This window comes from Nicotiana sylvestris, chromosome 11 (assembly GCF_000393655.2).
Source record: "Nicotiana sylvestris chromosome 11, ASM39365v2, whole genome shotgun sequence".
Lineage (NCBI taxonomy): Eukaryota > Viridiplantae > Streptophyta > Magnoliopsida > Solanales > Solanaceae > Nicotiana > Nicotiana sylvestris.
Genome location: NC_091067.1, coordinates 325,133 through 347,642, shown reverse-complemented (window position 1 = coordinate 347,642; position 22,510 = coordinate 325,133). Strand labels below are relative to the sequence as shown.

The 22,510-nt window shown below is 34.2% G+C and overlaps 2 protein-coding genes across 2 annotated transcripts; one reads left to right on the top strand and one right to left on the bottom strand.

The window, feature by feature from the left end:
- Window positions 1-11,831: 11,831 nt before the first annotated feature.
- LOC104240912 (uncharacterized) lies at window positions 11,832-13,827 on the top strand. The gene is made up of 2 exons (XM_009795818.2): window positions 11,832-12,339; window positions 13,464-13,827. The coding sequence occupies exons 1-2, from the start codon at window positions 12,150-12,152 to the stop codon at window positions 13,583-13,585; spliced, it is 312 nt and encodes a 103-aa protein (XP_009794120.1). The 5' UTR covers window positions 11,832-12,149; the 3' UTR covers window positions 13,586-13,827.
- A 2,773-nt stretch (window positions 13,828-16,600) lies between these two features.
- Window positions 16,601-22,070, bottom strand: LOC104240913 (uncharacterized). Its single transcript, XM_009795819.2, has 4 exons — window positions 21,518-22,070; window positions 21,105-21,202; window positions 16,989-17,056; window positions 16,601-16,906 (listed from the first exon to the last, which is right to left on the bottom strand). Exons 1-3 carry the CDS (start codon window positions 21,810-21,812, stop codon window positions 17,003-17,005), a joined length of 447 nt encoding a protein of 148 aa, XP_009794121.1. The 5' UTR covers window positions 21,813-22,070; the 3' UTR covers window positions 16,601-16,906; window positions 16,989-17,002.
- Between the last annotated feature and the right edge of the window lie 440 nt (window positions 22,071-22,510).

Here is a 22,510-nt window from a genome sequence, read left to right as displayed (position 1 = left end):
ATTTAGGCAGTCGAGTTTGTATGCCTATGTTTGATTTGGGACTGTTAGGGATAGTGCAACAGATGGTTTGTGTTGGTTATGCTATCAGTTTTTTTTATTTCTATTGAGAATCAGTGTGATGATTGCATATGGAATTTGCAAAATGACAAGTGTAATTTTCTATTTGAAGGGAATTGTGATGTGATCTAAGGTTTGCTTGTTAAGTGTTGATTGGAGAAAATGTCTGACTTGTGATATATAGATCCATGTTAAGAATAGTTTAATTTATCCATTAGTCTTGCTTAAAAGTTTCGGGCAGGAATCAATCTACTGTTTAATGTCCTGTGGAATGAGTGTTTGAATCTTGTAGTCTTGAAGTCTGTTTTATCGTAAGGAAAGAGTTCAGGGACATAGTGTGAGGGATTGCATATTATTCTGTATACACTTTCAAAATTGAGTAATCTCAGAGGTTGAATATTATTAGGTGTGGAGTAATGTATGCACTTGAAATTAACCATTTGTTTAAGGCTAGTTGGAACGAGATTTAGTTATTGGAAGGAGACGTTGTGTTTGTTTGTCAGAGTCTAAATGAATATGTTTGGGTTCTCATGACCTTAAAGAGTGCTGCCATCTTGGGAGGGATTTGAATATCAAAAACATGCTTTGTATTTGTCTACATTTGCAAAAGCCTGCCCCTAATGGTTTAATTCTAAGCTCTACGCATAATGGGTGATCTTGCTTGATTAATCATGTCGGAACGTGCATCTGGGCTCCATAGCATTGGCACAATGTTCTCTCTTGGCTTTCAAGTGCAGGCTTCACTCGAACCTATTTTCCCTTTTGGGTTCTCAACGACCATGCTCGTATAAATGCTAATTGGGCCTGTTGGTCGATCGAGTTTCTCGCATAAGCTAAATACGGGCTTCATTTTATTTTTCTAGCTAGCTTATACGTCTGTTTAGTTTAAATTCAAATCACGTTAAGCCTTAGCTAGTTAATTGAACTTTTGTTTAGACTTGAGGTGAGCCAGATTAGACAAGTTGTAATTTATGGCCCTCATAAGATAGTTTAGAAACCATTTGTTTAGAATCCGAGGCATGCCATTTAGCAAATTTTCCCTGGCCCTCGCAAAGTTAAAATGCGTAGTTGCTTTAGGCCCGTCATTTAATGATATTACCTTCCTAAAACTCGGGTGCACATTTATGTGACCCAAATCCATATCTCGACAATGTTAAAATATGTCGAGGACCACGGGTGCATTTATGTCACGTGGTTCAAGACTTGTTTTAATGACGTTGCGATTTTCTTTAAAAAATGAATAAAAGCGGTTAAGGTTAAAATTAGCACATAGGTTCATAATTGTTAAAATCAGATAATTTAAGCCAAATATAACGGTTGAGCGACCGTGCTAGAACCACGGAACTCGGGAATGCCTAACACCTTCTCCCGGGTTAACAAAATTCCTTACTCAGATTTCTGGTTCGCGTACTGTAATACAGAGTCAATCTTTTCCTCGACTCGGGATTCAACCGGTGACTTGGGACACCATAAATCTCCTGAGTGGCGACTCTAAATCTTTAATAATAAATCCCGTTTCGATTGTCCTTTAATTGGAAAAACTCCTTTATGCCCTTCCGTGGTGTAGGAAAAAAGGAGGTGTGACAGTGGCCTTGTCACAATTTCTAGCTTTTCTTTCTTATTCTCCTCAACGGGCTTAGGAACTAATTATCTTTTAGGTCTAGCTGTATACTTCTTTTTCTCTGGAACTTCTTCTAATTCTCTTCCATTTCTCAAGGTAATCGTATTGACTTGAGCCTTAGGATTAGGCTCAGTATCACTCGGGAGAGCTCCAGCAGGTCTAGTATTTTGATTTGCTGCTAACTGCCCCATTTTCCTCTCAAGATTTCTAAAATCGGTCATGAGTTGTTGATTGTCAAGCAACAACTTCTTCAGCAATTCATTCGTACTCTCTTCTGTTTGTTGGGGTGGGTTCTGAGGTTGATTGAAATTTCCTTGGGGTCTATAATGATTTTGATTCGGCTGATTTCCACCCCATGAGAAGTTGGGATAATTCTTCCAATTTGGATTGTACATGTTCCCATATTGTGCATGCTGATTGATTGGACCTCTGCTATGTTTCCCTATATAGTATATGGATTCAAGATTCGTAGGGCACATGTCACTCATATGATTTTCACCACATAGTTCGCAGCAAAGAGACATCTGTTGTACATATTGCATCTGTTGTGTTTGTTGCATTGTCATTCTATTCACCTGATTTGCCAGTTTTTCTATATCAACTTTCATGGCTGAGAAATCATCAAGCTCAATAAACCCGGCTGATTCTGTTTAATTGCCTTTCGTGAATTCCCATCTCCTTGCCAGTTATGATCATTAGCAGTGAAGTTATTTGGTAAGAGTTGAATTTCACTATACGGTTTCGCCATACAGCTACCCCAACAAGCTGAATCAAGATTCATCTTTGAGGCCTCATCTAGCCCGTCAACAAAAGTGTGTCCCAATACCTCATCAATCTAACAATGATGCAGGTAGTCTCTGAGTAGCTTCTTGTATCTTTCCCAAGCTTGACGAAGTGTCTCGCCATCCCGTTGTTCGAACTCAAGAATCTGACTCCTCAATGACTTTGTCTTCTTCGTAGGGAAAAACTTCATTAAGAATTTCCGCGCTAGATCATCCCAAGTGTGGATTGAGTTCGCGGGCTCTTTCTGCAACCATTCCTTAGCTTCCCCCAGTAGTGAAAAGGAAAAAAGTGTCAGCCTGACATAACCCTTGGAAATGTTCGAATAATTACAGGTATCCTTAATTTCCAAGAAATTTTGAATGTGCCTATGCGGATCTTCATGAAATAGACCCACATATTGCCCTGTGGACTGAATCAGTTGTACCATGTACTATTTGAGTTCAAAATGCCCTATGATCTCAGGCTTTACAATAGTCTGATTCATATTAGTAAGATTGGGCCTTGCAGCTTATATCACCGCACGTTCTGCATTACCTACCATCTCTATTAGATGTGGTTGAACTACGATGTCCAACTCTCTTTCTATTCTAGTTCTAGCTTCGACTTCCCTCCTCACTCTATGAAGTGTCCGTTCAATTTCAGGATCAAGAGGAAGGAGATTGTTTGCGCTTCTACTCCTCTGCATTCAAGAGAAGAGCCTGTGTTAACACGAACAAGGTAAACTGAAAATTAAAACTTGAACAAATAACTAATAAAAGCTTAAATCAGTCAAGTAGCTAATTTTTAAGTCCCCGGTAACGACGCCAAAAACTTATTTCTCCCAAACGCACACGCAAGTATACGTGGTCGTACAAGTAATAAAATCATAAGTCGAGTGTCGACCCCACAGATACTTATATCAAGTACCCACTAACTCACCAATATTGTTACTCAGTCAAGCTAATTTCAAGTTCAAGAGTGTAATTATACTAAACTACAATTCTAAGTAATAACTAAATTATCAAGCAGTAAACTGATTATTATGTATTCAATAGAGACAAATATTCTAGGGTTGTGATCGATTTACCAATTCTAGTGTTCTAGTTAACTCTCGCTCTCATACAATTCACTCATGGTTCCTAATTAATCAATAATTGCTCTCATAGCCTTCTCCCAAAGTACTACTCGCCTATTCAAAATAGATTAACGCCTATATTCCTATGAAATCAATCTATTAAGAAAGCATTAAGATTACGATATTTAATTAAGCACGGTGACTAGGTATATTCCTATCCTAACCACAAATCCTCCCCCCCTAAGAGTTAAGATCAAGCTCTCTTCAATTTTTCTCTAATCTAAACACGACTTTCCCAAGCATAGCATAGATAGTAAATAGAACCTAACTGTTGACCAGACAATTAAGTAATTGATCATAGAATTGAAGAAACAATCATATATTAGTGAATTGTAATCAAGTTTGAGTCAACGTTAAACAACAATATTCATGGCTAAATCACAACCCCAGAACAATGAGGTTTTAGCCACTCATGATACTAGCAAACAATTGCATAAGTTTTGAATAATTGAAAATACTAGAAAAATGAAGAAATCTGAGATGTTCTTGCTCCCGGATGTTTCTCGTGTGTATTCCCTCTCCAAAGTGGCGTCTCTCCTTCACAAATAAGTTTAGTTTTATTTTTATACGTGTTGGGTAGGTCTAGGGTCGAAATAACCTTGTCCCGGGCGAAATTGGAGAAAATTCACGTCACTGGCGTCGTGGCTAGCGCCAGGCGCCCTCCATGGCGCTCCAATATTTTTGATTCTGTTTCTGGCGCCACAGGTAGGGTCGGGCGCCACCTGTGGCGCTGAAATATGCCCTTTCCCTGTTTTCATCTGTTTTGGCTCTAATTTTGCACATTCCGTCCCTGATTGCTCCCGTATCATTCCTACACATGAAAACACATCAAATTAACATAAATTAACACATTTCACATCCTAAATCCACGAAACAAAAGCAAGTTATGAAGTGATATCCATACAAATATATATACTTTAAGCACAACATCAACTATTCATCTACCCATTTTTAAATATGGCAAATTATTACTTTATTTACATATCTAAAGAGCTCTATTTCCTTTTATATTAAAAACTCTACTTTTGTATTAAAAGTACAATTTTTTTTTTTTATAAATACCTATAAAAGTAGGTGTTAAAAATGGCCCCCCAAGTTTGGGGGCTAAGGCACAAGCCTTACCTTCTGTACTTTGACTGATGAATGGATGCGTGTTTCTTAGTTCTATTCAAGTCTAGCAATTTTATCAGTGACGGTCCATTGTTAGGTTTATTGTTGTCACAACGGGCACCCATAGTATGATTATGATGAATGCGTAATGTGATAGATGGCTAAATATGTCTTTTACATGCTATGATTTATTGGGATTATGCGTGGTTCATTACTTATTTTTGTGTAAATCTATATCTATATATCTATATTTATATTAAAAGCACGAAGGCCATTAGCGAAATGTCGTTCGTCTTTTATACCCTTTAAAATATACAATTCACATGGGACAATATAGTAATTTAAGTTATTCATTAATACTTAAAAATATTCATTTACTTAATTTTGTATTATTTTGGTATATTTTGCTAGAATTAATTGTTAGTAAATTTTGCCTTAATTATTTGGTATAACTTTTCTTCACGTTTCTCACAAAAGGAAAGTTAATAAATCAATTTTTCTTCAAGTTTCTTAAACAAGGAAAGTTAATAAATAAATAAAAAAATTCCTTAACTTTCGCTACTTGGTTTTTTTTTTTGAAAAAAAAAACGGAAAGATACACTTGGTTCACTTTCATTAAATAACCGTATGTCTATTGGAGTTGGTTAAATTCCCTTTATTCTTTGGAGTAGTAAATAATTGGTAATTTTCTTGTACACTAGAAAAGTTAATAACTTTTTTTCCTTAACTATTAGTGCTTCGTTCTAACCTCAACAAATGACATTATTTGTTAAATTATCTAAACTAGAAAATTTTGTAGTATTAGATTCTCCACGAGCATATTATTCCTTTCATGTGTCAAATTGTGTCTAGAAAAGAAGTTATATTGTCACAATTTAATCGTCAAACTTCGCCATATTCCAACATCGTGATTGCAGGTTTTGTTTCTTTTACTAATATCAACATCTTTTGCTACTTCGTATTTTGCAAGCACATTTACATGCATCAATTGTTAATGTTGCATCGAGAATTTATCTTTAGTGTTGCATGAAGAAATTTTTACTATATAATTTTTTGTTTCATGTTTTAGACGTGGCTAATTTCACCTCTCACGTAATTTACAAATTTAATACTGGTTATTGAATAATTGCAATTCATCGCAGAAATTGGTTAGACATTCGACCTAAGTTTTATTACTTAAATATTAGTAATTTTTTTCTTTGTTGTATAATTAATAATACTTATTGTTATGCAACCTCAAGTTGTTTGCTTTAAAAAAAAATTAAAAATTAGACTATCTCATTTAATTTTGTGTAATATTAATACAACATGATTTATAATTATGTTATTTGCAATTGCCATGCTTGATTCACTCAGGTTTCACCAATTACATCCGTTCAGGTAAATAATCTTCCTTATATCATTAAAAAAATCAATTATGGATTTAGTCACTTTGATAACTTATAAAACTCTTACGCATGCTTTATTTTAGGTACACCTGTCAGACCAATGTGTCCCAATTAATAGTGTAAGAGTATCTTCTTTATGTTGGGTAATACGAGTCTTAGTGTTTAGGAGTGGAATAGTAACAAAGTTCAACAATAAGACAAATCAAGGCACCCGAAAAAATTGTGACATTAGTTGATAAAGAGGTAAATATTATTTTATATAAGTAATTTATTTCATGTCTTTTGATATTAGTTTTAACCATCAGATTAAATTTAAAGTGGAACTTTTTACAGGGAACAAAAATTTACGCTACACTTTTTAGTGGTTATATTGAGAAGTGGAAAGAACATTTACACAAAACAAGATCGGTTACATCATAAACGGAGGCATTAATAGTGTTAATCCTAATTTTCAATCAGTGCACAAGGAGCTTGAGATTGGATTTAAGGAGAATACTTTTGTTGAAGAAAGCAACAATCGCTTTTCGACCATTGGTTTTTCAAATAATTTTATTTCATTCGATGAGGCATCAAACTGCACCAATGAAACAATTTTTGGTAAGTTCTTTAAATTTTATCCAGTAATCTTTCACTAAATATATAAATAATATTTTACTTCTATTCGCCTTATTAATTTTTTAGTAACATACATATATTTGTTTTAATATTCTTTTTAGATATAGTTGGAATTTTAGTGGATGTTAAACCCTCAATGGGAGAAGATGCAAAGAAACGAAGGGAGATAGTGCTTATCAACGAGATGTAAGTTAGAAGTTTTTGTTTAAAATGTTAAATATTTCTTCGTAATTAATATATTTAATTGTAAATTTCAGGGTTGATAGAAAGACTATAATAATATGTTAATATTTTCTTTTTTATGAAATCTCCTCAACTATACACAAATTAAGTATACATATTATATATGAATTTTACATATATTATAACTATATATTATATTTATTTTATAGATTCTGAACTGTTTCGCTGAATGCGTCGACAATACCATTTTATATTAGAGGTGCCTTCCTCTAGAGGTGCCTTCCTCTTACCAGTAACAATTAAAGCAACATTCTTCCTAGCGCACATCAACATTCTTCGACAAATGACAGAGGATAAGCAATAGTCCAGCTAATGGGTCCAGTAACATCACCACATCCAAGCTTCATTGTAACACTCAATTTAATATCTACATAACTTTTTTGCATCATCAATTGCTATTAAACTTAATTCATTCTTATTCAATTTCATATACACTATTTTGGCAGCTTACCATTTAAATGTTTGTTGTATCATCAATTACCTTTATACTTAATTCTTTCTTATTCTACCTATTAAAATGTGTTCTTTTGTGCATAACGCATAATACACGTGCAACACACGTACACTAATTCTAGTACTATATTAAAAGTACGAAAGCCCTTAATAAAATATCGTTCGTCTTTTTTATTTATCCTTTTAAAAATAGAGTTCACATTAGATAAAGTAATCATTTAATTATCTCCCTAAAATTTAAGACCTTTAAATCAATAAAACTTTGACTATTAAATATATTTCCTTATTTGAATTATGTAAGAATCTCTAATATTTTAGAATTTAAAAACAACAATTATACGTTGATTTAATTGTCTAGCGAAACTACATCCAAGTAACCATATTCTGTTTACCAGTTTCATATAACCATATTCTATTTACCAAACCACCGTACCTTTTAAGTTAAGATAATTGCTTTTGTTGTCTAAATAAAGATTATATTGTTTCTCTTTTAATTTTTATACAAAATTGGAAAGAACGGATTTTGTGTACCTAGGTTATAATTTCTTTTTCATTACCGTGTAAAAAAAGTAGACTTATAAATATTAAAGAAAAAATTAAGAACAAAACTCAACCCAATAAAAAAACTCAGAACATGTTTTTAAACTTTTAATTCTTCAGTTATAAAAAGTAGCTTTAATTTATTTCCTATACAAAATATTTATTTTAGAATCTTGAATAATTAAATCAGATTTATTTATTATTCTTCGTGGAAATGAAAAACTGATTGTACTTATAATTATAGTCATAATACATATTATTTATTTAACCTTCCTCTAAATTAGAAAAATAAATCTTTAAATATGTAATTCACTAACATATACCATGTGTTTTTTTTATGTCGAGCAAGTTTTTAAATTTTTAATCTCTTTTGTTATAAAAAGTAGCTTAGCTTCATTTTTCTACGTAGTTTGTTTTAGAATCTTGATGATCAATCAATTGTCAAAAAGTAACCATTAATTTTAAAGCTTCATTAGGAATGCACTAGATCTCCTTTACAAAACTTTAAATTATTGTTTAATTTTTCAAGCTTTTAACTTATTAAGAAAAATAATAACTATTTAATAATATGATTGGATAAAGATTTAGAATTTTTTTTAAAGAACAACTTCCTCAAGACCTACCTAATTCAGTGACTAGAGTTTTACGAAAAATGCATTATTTAAAAGATTAGAATTTCAAGAAATATATATTTGGGAATACAGAAACACATCTACAAGATAAACAATTAGGTAAAATATTTATATTTAGTAGTTAAGGTTTATATATTTTGATGAAATAATCATTATACAAATTCTGATATAATATAAATACTTATAGCCTATTTGGCCAAGCATCTTTCTTGCCATTGTTTTTTTTGGTAAAAGCATTTTAAGTTAAGGTGTGTGGCTAAGCTTCTAGAAGGAAAAAATATTTTTGAGTAGGAGCCGAAGAATATTTTGAGAAGTAGAAAAATAGCTTCTCCTTAAAAGTATTTTCAAAAAATATTTTTGAGAAAAACACACTTAAAACACTTTCTAAAAGCTTAGTCAAACACTAATTACGGCTCAAAACTGCTTTTAAAATTGATTAACATAACACAAGTTGCTTTTCATCAAAACAACTTTTAAAAAGTACTTTTGCGAAAAATATCTGTCAAAATAAGTTGATTTTAGATGTTTGGCCAAACAAGCTATTAGTGCCATTGGTCAATTGGTAGTCCAAATTTATATTACTTGTATTCTAAAGAAATATTAGGCGAAATACAATTACATAACATATTTATATCTCATAATATAATAAAATATTTATAGTTACAAATATTATATAACTAATTCAACTAAATTCAGCATCTTTTCACGTTGAGAAGATATTTAAATTTAGCTATTGTTTCAATGTATGCACCAATTTATTATTTTGTATATATTTTATACTGATTGACGCGAAAGACACGTGCAATTTAGGGAGACTAAGAATTCTCCCAAAAGTGATCATATGCAAGAATTCATGGATAATATGGTTATCCATATTATCTACCGGTTAATCCATTTTTATCCGTATTAAATATGGGCCGGGTCGAATAATTGATCCGTTTCTATTATCCGTTTTCGACCCGAATTATATTCGACCCGCCCCGCCCATTTGTCACTCCTATTTGCTAGTAAGCGTCACACTTGATTATGGGGAGAAATTCAAAAATAGCCAGATTTACAAGTGGTCATTCAAAAATAGCCACAGTTTCAAAAGTAATCGAAATTTAGTCACTTTTCATGTAAAGATAAATCTGAACGAAAATACTGTTCAAAATCCGGAATAATACTCCAGTATAATATACTAGAGTTCCAGTATAATATATCAGTCCAACATAATATACTGGAGATTGGAGCACTCATGCTCCAATCTCCAGTATATTATACTGGAACTTTCCGCGTGTTGGAGTTCTAGCATAATATGCTGGAAGTTCATACACAGGTGCACCGATCTTCAGTATATTATGCTGAAACTTTTCGTGTTGCAGCAAAATAGTGACTATATTTCAATGACTTTGCAAACGCTAGCTCTTTTTAAATGACTAGTCCGAAAATTGGTTAACCCGTGCTATTTTTACTCAGAGTCCATTCAACGCACTCTTGGATTCCAGTTGAGGTGAGCCAACCACATCTGTTCGTGGTGACAACTTTTCTTTGTGTACTTCCTTTTTATTTGATTCTTAGGCTGCGTCGTGACAATTTCATTCCAAACTTATCCAACCCATCCAGAAATTAATGGATTGGGCTACACACATTTTAGCTTATCGGTCAATTTGGGTTGAGTCCAAGTTAACTCATTAGTTGTTATAATTCATTCTGACCCATTAAGCAGCCCAAATACAACCCATGAAACTCACCCAAAATAAAGGGATTCTAACCCAACTTATCTAGAAATTTACTTCATTGCCCCAATTTTACTTTTTATTTATTTATTTTGTATTTTCAATTTTCTGTTCTTTTGTTTTTCTGCACCACCCTACACCCTACCTTCCCCCCTACGCGCAAACCCCCTCATTTTTTTTTTTACTTTTTTTTGTATAGTTAATTTTTTGTTTTTTATTATTTTTTGTTTTTCTGCACCACCCATCCACTCCAACCCCCACCCGTAAAATATTTTTCAACTTATACATTTTAAGGTACAAAGTTTTTTTATGCAAGATGAGCATTGTTCTAAAATATGAGTCAAGTTGGGAGGGTTGGGTTATGACCCATTATTTAGCCCATCTCGACCCAGCCCGTCTTAGCCCAAGTACACTTTAAGCTAGATTGGGCAATGACGATTTATTGACCTAACCCATCTTGACCTGTCCAAATTCAGCCCAACCTGCCGATTTGTCACCCCTAAGCTTTTGTAATCAATCATTGTATATGCTTCTTGATTATATTGGTGGTTTTTTTTTTTGCATTTGACTTATGTATGTACGTAATTCTCTAAACAAACATTGATGGATAATTTTTTATTTAACAAAAATCAACCTTCTTTGAAAGGTCAATATACAGTGATAGTATACAAATTAATCCTTCTAGAATAGAGGATAATGGACTGAGTTTGTTGAACTTCCACAATTGGGACAAAAACATGGAAATTCAGTGTGTCCTAAATCATCCGATGCATAGCGCCGTAGCCAAATGGTCAAGCAACCAAAACAAAGTCAACAACTATTGGCTCGATTTGTAATTTAATTATCTATTTATTTATTTATTTATTTATTTTTTATTTGAATATTTATTTGTTTAGCAATCATGCTATGCTTGATACTATAGTTATCTAGAGGCGATATATATACAAATATCGTACGTATATGTATAACTATAAATTTTAGAAAAATAATCCAAATCAGTCAAGTTGTCAAACAAGAATTGAGTAAAATCATCTAATAGCTTGTTCGGCTAAGCGTCTTTCATGCGAAAAGTATTTTTTCTCCAAAATTAAGGTGTTTGGTCAAACTTTTAGAAAGAAAAAAATTACTTTTGAGTAAAAGTATAAACAATTTTGGAGAAATAGAAAAACGTAATTTTTCCTCAAAATTATTATTTTGAAAAGTATTTTTCAAGAAAATACATTTAAAAGCATTTTTTAAGATGTTGATCAAACAGTAACTGATGCTCAAAAATACTTTTTAAATTAGGTAGTCAAATTTGACTACCTAATATAATTCCTGAACCGAGGGTATACTGGAAACAACCTCTCTATCCTCACAAGATAAGGGTAAGGTCAGCGTACACGCTACCTTCCCCAGACCTCACAATGTGGGATATTACTGAATATGTTATTATTGTTATAGTCAAATATAATTTTATTTTTATCAAAAATATTTTAAAAAAAAACATTTATCAAAATAAGTTTATTTTAGAAACTTAGCAGCTATAATAAATCAATGATTAAATTCCACAATCTTCGTTTTCTTGTTTTTCCTTCCCCGATATCTGTACAAGAAACTTTTTGGGGGAGAAAAATGAAGTCCAAAAAATTGAAAATGAAAATGTCCATGTTTGCTCACGGACCAAACTTTTGATTCTTTCTATGTTTCACCGCATCATCACGCTATCTATTCCTAAAAATAAACTCTCCTCCTGCTGAAAAGGTCTTCCCACTAACCCTTCTCTTCTTCTTCTCCTTCTTCGTCAAGCATAGCATATAGCTAATAGAATCAAGCCATCAACAGCTACAGCAAACCCTTTTAAGAAAAGAGTACCCTTTCAATTGTTTCAGAAAAATGGCGTACGTGGATCATGCTTTCTCGATTTCAGACGAGGATATGATGATGGACGGCTCTCACGCCGACAGCAATCGCGGACCGATGAAAGAGATAGCTCTTGCCGTTTCCCTTCTTGTCTTTGGTACCCTTGGTATTGTTCTCGGTATTTTCATGGCCATCAATAAGGTTGGCGGCGATACTGCTCATGGTATTTTTTTTTTCCGAGACTCTTTTTCCCCCTTATGACTATTCCTCCCTCTAATTTTCTTATGTTGATATGGTTACGTCTTTCCCTTTATTACTTTGAGCTGGATCCAGCTTCAGATACTGTTTCTCTGAAAAGTACAAGTATTGGAGCGTTGTGTACAACATATTTATGCCACCGTAGAGCTGTACTTGATCTGGTTGATAAAACCTAGAACGTGATGGGTTCCATGGATACTGAATAAAAAAAGAGGGCAATATTTTATCCTTAATTCCTTAATTATTTTTAGCTATCCAAGTTTATTTTACAAGTATAAAGACCCTAAATAGCTAGGAGTCTGAGGAAAACATGGATTAAGTGAAAATAAAGATATGCCCTTTTTTGTCCTATACCAGCCACCACCACAACAACAACAACCCAATCAAACTCTTCAAAATTGTTTCTGCTTTATCATTTCTCCTTGTTTCCCTAATTGAATATTCACCCTTCCAATCAAAATTTAATTTTTTTTTAAAAAAATTCTGTTTTGGCTTTTCTATTGATAGTCAGGTTTTGGAGCATAATCGTGAGCTGGTTGGGGATTAATTTAGTGGGGAGTGCTGTTGTCCTGTGTCCCTTTTCTTGCTTTATTTCGATCCTATCTTCATGTTTGCAGTTATTTTATTTCCTTGGTGATCTGTGTTAGTTTTAAATCTTAAATAAGCTAGGCTAAGATTAAGTAATTATTTGCTTGTGCAGATCTGTTTGTCGCAATTCTCAAATTCTAGGTACAACCTAAGGTTTTCAGAGAACTTCTTGGTTAGGTTTATGGATTATATGGTCCTGAACACTTATCTGTGGAATTTCCATGGGCATAAATCGTAATGTATGTAAGTGACATTGTTTTTGTGTTCACTTCTGGGAGGGTTTAGTTTACTATGATTGAATATGGTATGGAGTGTTAGGTCTCTTCCTAGGGATAAGCTATTATGAACCTTTAATGAGAGTGAAGGGCAGCGCTGGCACAGTTTTGGTTGTAGTTTGGGCATGTCAAGTAGCTACGGCAAGAAACGATTCCTTTTTATTTGAAGTGAATGTTCGTCTTGTCATTTGTCCTCTTTAACTTTCTACACATTGTTGTAATGCAGGGCTGTTTTTTGCTATACTAGGGGGAGTTCTGTTTATACCAGGGTTCTACTATACGCGGATTGCATACTATGCTTACAAGGGTTATAAAGGTTTCTCTTTCTCCAATATACCTCCCGTGTAGATTATGGATGGTGTTGATACATTGTACAGTTAGGTCATTACCCTGTTTCTACGTCATTTCCTGTTTTCTACACTTTTGCTACTCTTAGATAAGTGCTGTAAACAAAGTGAATCTCTTAAAATATACTGTTGTTTCTTTTAATGCTATTAGATTACCTGGGAATGAGAATGATGATATCCAGCCATCTGATTTGGACATGGAACCATTACTTGCTAAAGCTAAACTATGCACTCTTCGACTCAGCCACAGTGTGTATGATGTAGTACTATAAGTTGTTTGTTTTTTGGTATTTCTCAGTATGATCAATAACTTTTTCTTCCAATCCTTGGGCAGAGGGTTGTGCCTCTATTGTTTAGTGGACAGGACTATTTTGTTATCTAACTGATTGGTAGCATTTTAGTCAAATGACGAAAATTATGGTCTATCTGATATGCATCTACATGGACACTGGAAAGGTTTTTGCTTTGGTGTGTGGCAGAGGGATATTATTCCTATAGTTCAATATCCCCTTAGATAAGAAACAAAAGGATTTGAAAGGCATATCTGGAAATTTTTGTGTTATATGGGTAGTGTACAATCTTTAAAAGGGTGTGACATTGGTAAGGTGGTCATCTATTTGCTCCAATTCAGAAGCCAGTCATACAGTGATGAGATGGCTAAAGAATAGCCAATGTATATCAAGATCCTCATAGAAATGTCAATGTGTAGGCTATGATTGTGCTTAGGCTGTATTGTTTTGTGGCTCGCATATCTACAATTTCTTTTCAAATGTCAAGCCATTCAAGTGTAGCATTCTGTTGTTTCAACTATAACAAATTAAATGCTTCAGTCTTCAGATACTCCTCACTTCTCAGCTTTTCTGAGCACCTCCGGAGAGAATCTTTTGAACTCCTAACTATGAGAGTTCTGGATGTCTCTTTTTTTTTTTTCATTTGTTTTCTTGGTCTGTAAAACCATTCCTCTAGATTCCTAGGCATGTAACAAACCCAATCAATGAATGCAAAACATGTATTCTGCAAATACACCTTTGTTAACTATAACATGGTTTAGTGATGCATTCTCATTTTAATTTGTAGTTCTAAGGTTACATTGTTTGGTGTAAAGTGTAAAGAAACATTAAGGGTGTGTTTGGTACGAAGGAAAATATTTTCTAATTTTTCCATGTTTGGTTGGTCTAAATATTTTGAAAAACATTTTCCTCATGAACTTATTTTCCTCCAAAACTCCTTTTCAACCTTCCCCACCCTATTCCCCATCCTCACCAACCCCTACCAACCAACCCCCACACCCCGCCCCACCCCTACCTACCCACTCCACCCCCATCCTAAATAAAAATACTATTAATAGTACTTTCTTTTCATTTCATGTTATAGATATATATTTTTTCATTTCAACAAATAAGTATTTTTTTTCATGATATAAAAAAAATACTTTTTTCCTTTTGACAAAAAAATATGTTTTTTCATGTAGAAATAGTTTTTTTTCATTTCAATAAAAAAGTATTTTCTATTCATGATGTAAAAAGAGTATGTATTTTTTTTCATTTCAACTAAATGAGTATTTTCTTTTTATGATGTAGAAAAAGTATTTTCTTTTTATTTTAATAAAATTAGTACTTTATTTTCATGTTGTAGAAAGAATATTTTCTTTTTAGTTATGAAGTACAAATTTCAACGTTATTTTTGCGTAAAAAAGTAAAGCAGCACATTAGTTTTTTTGGATTTGTGTGATTTTTTAGAGACTGGGGGGAGCTGGGGGGGGGGGGGGGGAGGGTTGAGAAGAGTAGTATAAAAAATATTTTCTACTATCTAACCAAACACTAGAAAATTCCGGAAAATATTTTCCACTCCCAACCAAACAAGGAAAAATAAGTGATAAAATCACTTATTTTTCATGAAAAATATTTTCCTTCATACCAAACACACCCTAAGAGTACGATGAAATGTTAATATATTGGCATTATTAGCGCGGAGTGCTTGGTACCACAATATCCTGCAGGGTCTCTAATACAATCTACACAGCATGGGCGGAGCTAGGTACAGGCAAGGGATTTTCTAGGGGGTTCAGTTTAATCTCCTTTGGCGGAAACTATACAATGAGACCAGGCTAAAACGATTTTTTGGGTAGATAAAAATTGTTAAATCTCCTTTAACATGAGGAAAGATTTTAGTGTAGTACAAATTAATCTTGGCGTTGATCAACTTCAATTTCAACCAACACACTTCCTGCATGTTCTAAAAAACACAAAATGACATTCATCTTGTTCAAATACTACCATAGACAAAATGTCAATAATCAAGCACGTATAACATTAATCTAAATTCTCGCACAGATGTGTAACGTGAGTTCAATACCAAGTATAAAAAACCAAAGCTGTATTAACTACGCAAAATTTGATGCAAAAAACCGATGATCATATAAATTACACAGAATAGGTTGATAATGCTGCGCTTTGTATTGCAGAAATTTACATAAAACCTAAGATTTCCTTGTGTAATCAGTCAAACGGCACCATAGAGAGCATATAGATTGTGCTACCCCATGATTCTTTCGACAGAACTAATGGAATTTCTTTTTAATTTCTCAGCCGGCGTCCCTTCCCACTTTGAGAGCAGACCAAATCAGATTCACATAACCTTAACCAGATTTAGTTGCTTCCTCAATGATGGCTACTAATTCTGTATCCTAACAGTTCGTACCCAGGCACCAAGATAAAAAGGTAGCCCGGTGCACTAAGCATCCACTATACGTGGGGTCCGAACCACAAGGGTCTGTTGTATACAGCGTTACCCTGCATTTTTGCAAGAGGCCGTTTCCACGACTCAATCCCATGATCCCTGGTCACACGCCAACAACTTTACCAGCTACTTTACAAGTGCTTTATAAATGTTATGTACCAATTGCTCTCTTGTTGCTGCATCACTATGGTAGGGCAAACGTTTGCTCGCTATATTATTAGTTCTCTTTAGTGGATGGGAACACCAAAATGAGAACTAGCAACTGGAAATACCCTAGTTTGAGAGAAACTTTCTACAAGTTGAATATGATGTCCAGTTACAAATACATAGATAAATTGTAAAAGATAAAATAGAAAGCTTTAGCATATAATGAAAAACCTCAAAAAGACTACATGGGGCAAGGCCTACCAACACAACATCATTAGCTGCTGCACCATAGCAGCTAAAAATTTGAGACTAACATTCTGATACGTTCAGGAAAAGAAGCTTCCATGCACCAGTTCGTCTTTCTCTCTATCACACATAATATGTAGCATATGGGCAAATGCAGATTCTGCAGGCAACTTAAAGGCCAGAGACATTCCTGCAAAATGTTTTTGACGGTCAACAAAAAGCACTAGAAGCAATAAGAGAAGAAAAATAGCACATCCCTAACTATATTTTACCTTCTCCTTGCATATCATACATTCTCTAATTTGCTAGCTACAGCTTTCGCTTTTTCTTCGGTCTGGTTCTGTGCACAAAAATATTTAATAAGTATTCAACAACTAAACTAAAGGAAATTACACACCACATTAGCAATAAAGGTAAAATTAGCATGTAACTGTTACTGGAAAGGCCAAAAAGAAACAACAAAAAGTGATCTAATTGTAATATTTGCTTGAGAAAGGAAGTTTTTAAGACAAAACTCAAACACTACAGAAAACAAAAGCATGCCATATCCACTTCCAATTGCAGTATTTGCTTGAGAAAGGAAGTAGATTTTTAGCCCTAATATCTTCAATCTAGTATTTCATGCTCACTTCCCTGCTACCAATCTACCCATTGATTCACCGGTTGAGTATCAAATGTAGAAGGGAAATAGCCTTGAGAGTTTCAGAATCAATATTCTATATGATGCAATAATAGAATGTTTACTTTCTACGCATGATATTTTATTTTTATTTTTGTAAAGTAACCTACTTTCTACAAATAATACAATAATATAACTTACTTTCTCATCTGTGTATTAGACTTTGAGGCATCCAAGTTAAGACATTTCCAGTTTCACCACACCTGGTATGAATTTTACTAAGAGTCATCTTTAAACTTTAGCAATTGCTGGAAAATTGCCAAGCCTGCTTTACGTCTAACAGGGACAAAATAAGTATAAATATTCTTTACATTATCAAAATGCGAGGCCTAATACTAGTGGTCTTTAGAACATTCATTTGGATGTCTAGAATAAATGCCAGAACTGCTCCAATCAATTTTACGTTACATAGTTTTAATTGGCAAGGAGTATATAATGTGAATCTGAATTGTAAATATACTGGCAGTTGCTCAAGTAATATTAAAGTAGCTGAAAGTTGGAAAATGTCATATCAACGTTTAAATTTAAATTGTTAAATGCATTCGAAAATTTGAAAGCTGTGACAGTATGCTTACTTTTGTAAGAAAATGTATGTCAAACATTTGGTATCTCACAAAAATACAACTATGCTTCAATCTCAAGCTAGTTGGGGTCGGTTGTATTATCCTCAATATCATACATGATTTGTTTGGGTCAATACTCCGTACTTAAGGATTATCTAACATTAAAGGTTTTCTAATTACTCTAGTGGTTATATATCAAATATAGCACGACCTTCTATTATGCACTAGTCTTCTAGTTGGTATCACCTATACAGATTTTCAACTTCCATTGTTTTTTATTTTTTGCTAAATCTGCCTGGATTCCGAGATATTTTAAATCCTTTGAGATAATATTTTTTCATGTGGATTTGGGTCTACCTTTTTAATACCTTCAATCATTATGTTTTCACATCTAAAAGCCGGTGCATCTGGTGGCTTATGTAACACGCTGCCAAACCATCTCAAGCAACATTTTCTTATAATTTGGTGCCCGGACCAACTTTGCACGCACCTCAACTAATTCCACGGGATACCTGCTACCTATTACCAGCATAGGTACTATATAATTTTGTCTTTCAAGGCTTGAACAGATGGGAAGAAATCACCTAGTGATTTCCCTCCCTGGAATTTATGAAACCTCATGGTTTTAACCCACTTCATTGACCACTAGACTACACCCTTAGGGGCTGACCATCTCAAGCAACAATGTCTCATAAATTCTCTATATGCTCTACTTGTATCTTCTAATAGTGTGGAGGATGCGATCATTTATAATCTTATCCATTCTTGTATGACCCCACAATTATCTTAAGATTCACATATTTGCAACACTCATATTGTGGATATGTTAGGCAATAAGAGGCCCAACATTCACTTCCATACAACATTGTTGGCCTTACTGTCGCTCTTTAGAATTGTCTTTCACTTTGGTAGGTATCTCCCAAGCACATAACACTCATGTGGCACTCCTCTATTTCAATCATCCTACTTTAATCCTATGCGTGGTATCTTCATCTGGCATTCCATTCTCCTGAAATGTTGAGCCCACATATCTATATTGTATACAATTAGATACGTCAATTCCATCTAATCTCACAACAATTTCACTCCTATCTCGCTGGCTAATCATGCAGCGCACTCTGCTTCTATTTATCTTAAATCTCTTACCTTTTAAAATGCTTCTCCATAGCTCGGGCTTTTTATTGACACCTTCACTAGTTTCATCGATTAACACAATGATCTCCAATAAATGTACCATATACTTGGGGCAGAAGGATTTATATAATTCTATGGAAGAGAGAAACCTGGAGCCAGAGACTACTGTTTTTAACTTCTCAGCTTTTTTTCTCTCTAATCACCCCTAAAACATCCCATACACAAGAAACCGTTCTCCTGTCAGTTGCCCTTGTTAACCATTAGAAAACAGCTAACACAAAACAGCCTTGTTGATGTCCAAGCTCAAAATAAACTCATTCCTGTTGCTGCTTTATCTCACCTCATGATCTATGCAATAAAGCTTCAAACTAATATGCTACAAATTTCCAAAAACTGATGCACAAATGCTTGAGTATATGAGAACAAAGAATTTGGTAGAATTTGCTTCAAGCAGGCTAAATGGGACTAAAAATCTGTTTGCAGGTCTTTGACCTCTTGTAATGGATCACTTTTTCCTCACAGTCAAACCATTAACGCAAACTACCTCCATTCCATTTTATGTGGCACACCTTCGTTTTTCAATGTGTACCCAAAAAAATGGCAACTTTCTTTATTTAGGAACTTTTTAACTATAAACATCCCATTTTGCCCTTAACAATGACATGCTCTTATAGCCAAAGAAATGTCATGGCATGTTTAAGACCAAAAGTTCAAAAGCTACGGTTGGTAAATACGAAAAATCTCTCTTAAACTCCGTGCCACTGCTATATAAACTAAAATGGACGCAGTACAACATAAGAGGCATAACTTCTTCAATCTATGCTACATACTCGAACGCCCATGTAGATTCACCCCCCCCCCCCCAAAAAAAAAAAAAACCTCTAAACTCCCTAAAGACCATCATCATCATCCCCTCATCGCACACCTCAAAAGAAAAGGATATGAAGATCGAAGAGGTATGGGATCTTAATCATTTGGAATAAATTTCAGGTGCTGGCCTGTACATTTACCCAGAGCACAAGTCATTCTTCATGGAATACCTCAAGCAAATATTTCATTATCTCCCATTTTCTTCGTGAAGAAAGGGGATATAACAGAATGATCAAAGTTTGTGGTCTCCAGATGTTGGAATCCACTGTAACATAGGTCAGCTAGGAGCATGCACAACTGCATGGGAAGGTATCAACCATCTACTTAAACTTTCTACAGCTTTTCAGAAAACTTCTCCTACTAGGAAATAAATTATTTAGCCCAAAGGTATTTTTAGAAAAATTTATCTTTCCCCACCAATAAAACCCTCTTACCAAAAAGGAAAATGAAACCACAATCTAGAGGTTAAACTAAAATACGACTGGCTCTTTAAACGTAATACCAAAACATCAACATATCTACGAATCCAAGAATCACAATTGATTTTCAAGAAATTTACGTAGGGCAGTAACAGAAAGCAGCAGCAAGGACTTCATCCCGAATAAAAAATTTCTACTTGCAGCGAAACACTGCACCACCACATTCTATTGATTAGGACCTTTTTCGTGATGCCTGAGAACAAACTAAAATCTGAAATCATAACCTGAAAATAAATGCTCCTAGAAAGTAAATGACATGGAGCACAGTGTATAAAAAGGCGTCTAACCAAGACTCAGTTTATGTATACACATCCTTGACCCTAATCTTTAAGTCAGTCATTGCAATGATTAACACAATTTTCACCAAGTAGAAACAAAAAAAGAAGTTAAACTTAAAGGTCATAACTGAAAAAAGGATGCATCCCCAGTTAATAGCAAATAGATGTTTTCGAAGGCACAAACTGTGGAATACAAAACTTAACCCTAAAGCTCACTTAACCAGAAAGTGGAAATCAGAAAAATATCACTTAGAAGTCACATAAACATATAACTAGGGACATAGTATACACCCAAATCTTACCCCCACCAACACCAAACATTAAAATTTAGCTATAAACCCAAAAAGAAAACAAAATAAATATAAGAAAGAAACTTTAGACTTACAATTCCGTTGCTCTCATAGTAATTATCCAACGCCCACTGATACTTTGACTGATTCAACCCAAACCAGTATGCCACTTGTTCATCCAAACTCGCATGAGCTACAAAAATCCATTTAAAAAGTAGAATTAGTACATATTCACAGAAAATAATTCTTTAAAAAGAAAAGAACAAAAATTGGGTAACACAAAGCGGAAAAAGAATATCTTGCGCTGAAATATTTATGAATAAGCATTCATTTAATCAAGATCTGAAAAAGGAAATCAAAAATCTGGATAACGCAAAAATGCGCTAAAGTTACCATTTTTTCCCCTTTATATTAAAAAGATTATTTTTCCCCATAAAATGAAAGAATCAGATACTTTCTCTTTTAACCAAACAGAGCATTGAAAAGGAGGAGGAAAAAAAAAAGGTACCATTTTGAACTTTAGCCACAGCGTTCCAGAAAACCCCAAAAAACGAGTGAGATTTCGTAGAGGGTTTATCATACTGCATTGGGGGAGACCAAACCGGACATGACTTCTCGGCCGGAGCTGGCGGCACCTGAACCGGTTGCGGCTGAACTGGTAGTGGTGACAGCTTCGAGTCTACCGGGTTTTTTGGTGACTCGGCAGAACCGGAATTGGGTGTGGCCGGAGGGGTCATGAAAACTGTGTATGGACCGATCTTACCGATCCTCGGAGGAGGAGTAGATTCAGTGTTAATGGGCATTCTTCTTCCAACTCCCAAAAAGTTTCAAGAAATGGTGGATTTTTGGGAGAATTGTGACTTCTGGGTGTTACAAATAATGGGCGACCTATTGGATTTCAAGTAGTTTTGCGAAGAAATCTGGAGGCTGTGGTGGGTTTATTTAGTTGTTGGTAGTGTGAGAAGACTGTAATGTGGACAGGGAGATAGTAAAAGGAAAGTGAGGGGTTTGGGAGTTTCAACGCAAGGGGGGAGGGGGGTTGCCGGATTCGATGCTCGCGTATCTTTGTCCGATATCCCCCTTTTAACTTATACGATTTTTTCGATAAAAGACTAGTAATAGAATTAGGAAGGTAAGGTTTAGCTCGGTTTGTGTTGTCTTGGTCGTATGTCTTTAAAAAAATATTCACATGGTTATGAGATTATATGCCCTTGTGAGACTTTGCCGGCAGCTACACCATGAATCCTCTACATGAGGATGCCATCATAAGGCAATGTGAGGCGCAGATGAATGATTATATAGCCAAGGCATATGGGTAACAATACCGGTGCTATTATTTCCCTTATTTGTACTTTTTCGAATTGTTGTATTTTTCTTTTCTTTTATTAATGAAAAACTAGCCCTAAGCGCTTGCCTAGCGAATTGCCGAAAATAATAATAATTTAAATACCTACTTTTGGGCAATTATATTCTTATTGATTTATAAAATATATTTGCTCGT

Coding starts and splice junctions, on each gene's coding strand:
- LOC104240912 (XM_009795818.2), top strand. CDS start 12,150: ATGGCGTACGTGGATCATGCTTTCTCGATTTCAGACGAGGATATGATG. Junction 12,340..13,463: donor TGGCGGCGATACTGCTCATG/GTATTTTTTTTT, acceptor GTTGTAATGCAG/GGCTGTTTTTTGCTATACTA.
- LOC104240913 (XM_009795819.2), bottom strand. CDS start 21,812: ATGCCCATTAACACTGAATCTACTCCTCCTCCGAGGATCGGTAAGATC. Junction 21,203..21,517: donor TGTGGCTAAAGTTCAAAATG/GTACCTTTTTTT, acceptor GGATTTTTGTAG/CTCATGCGAGTTTGGATGAA. Junction 17,057..21,104: donor ACTATGAGAGCAACGGAATT/GTAAGTCTAAAG, acceptor TTTTGTGCACAG/AACCAGACCGAAGAAAAAGC.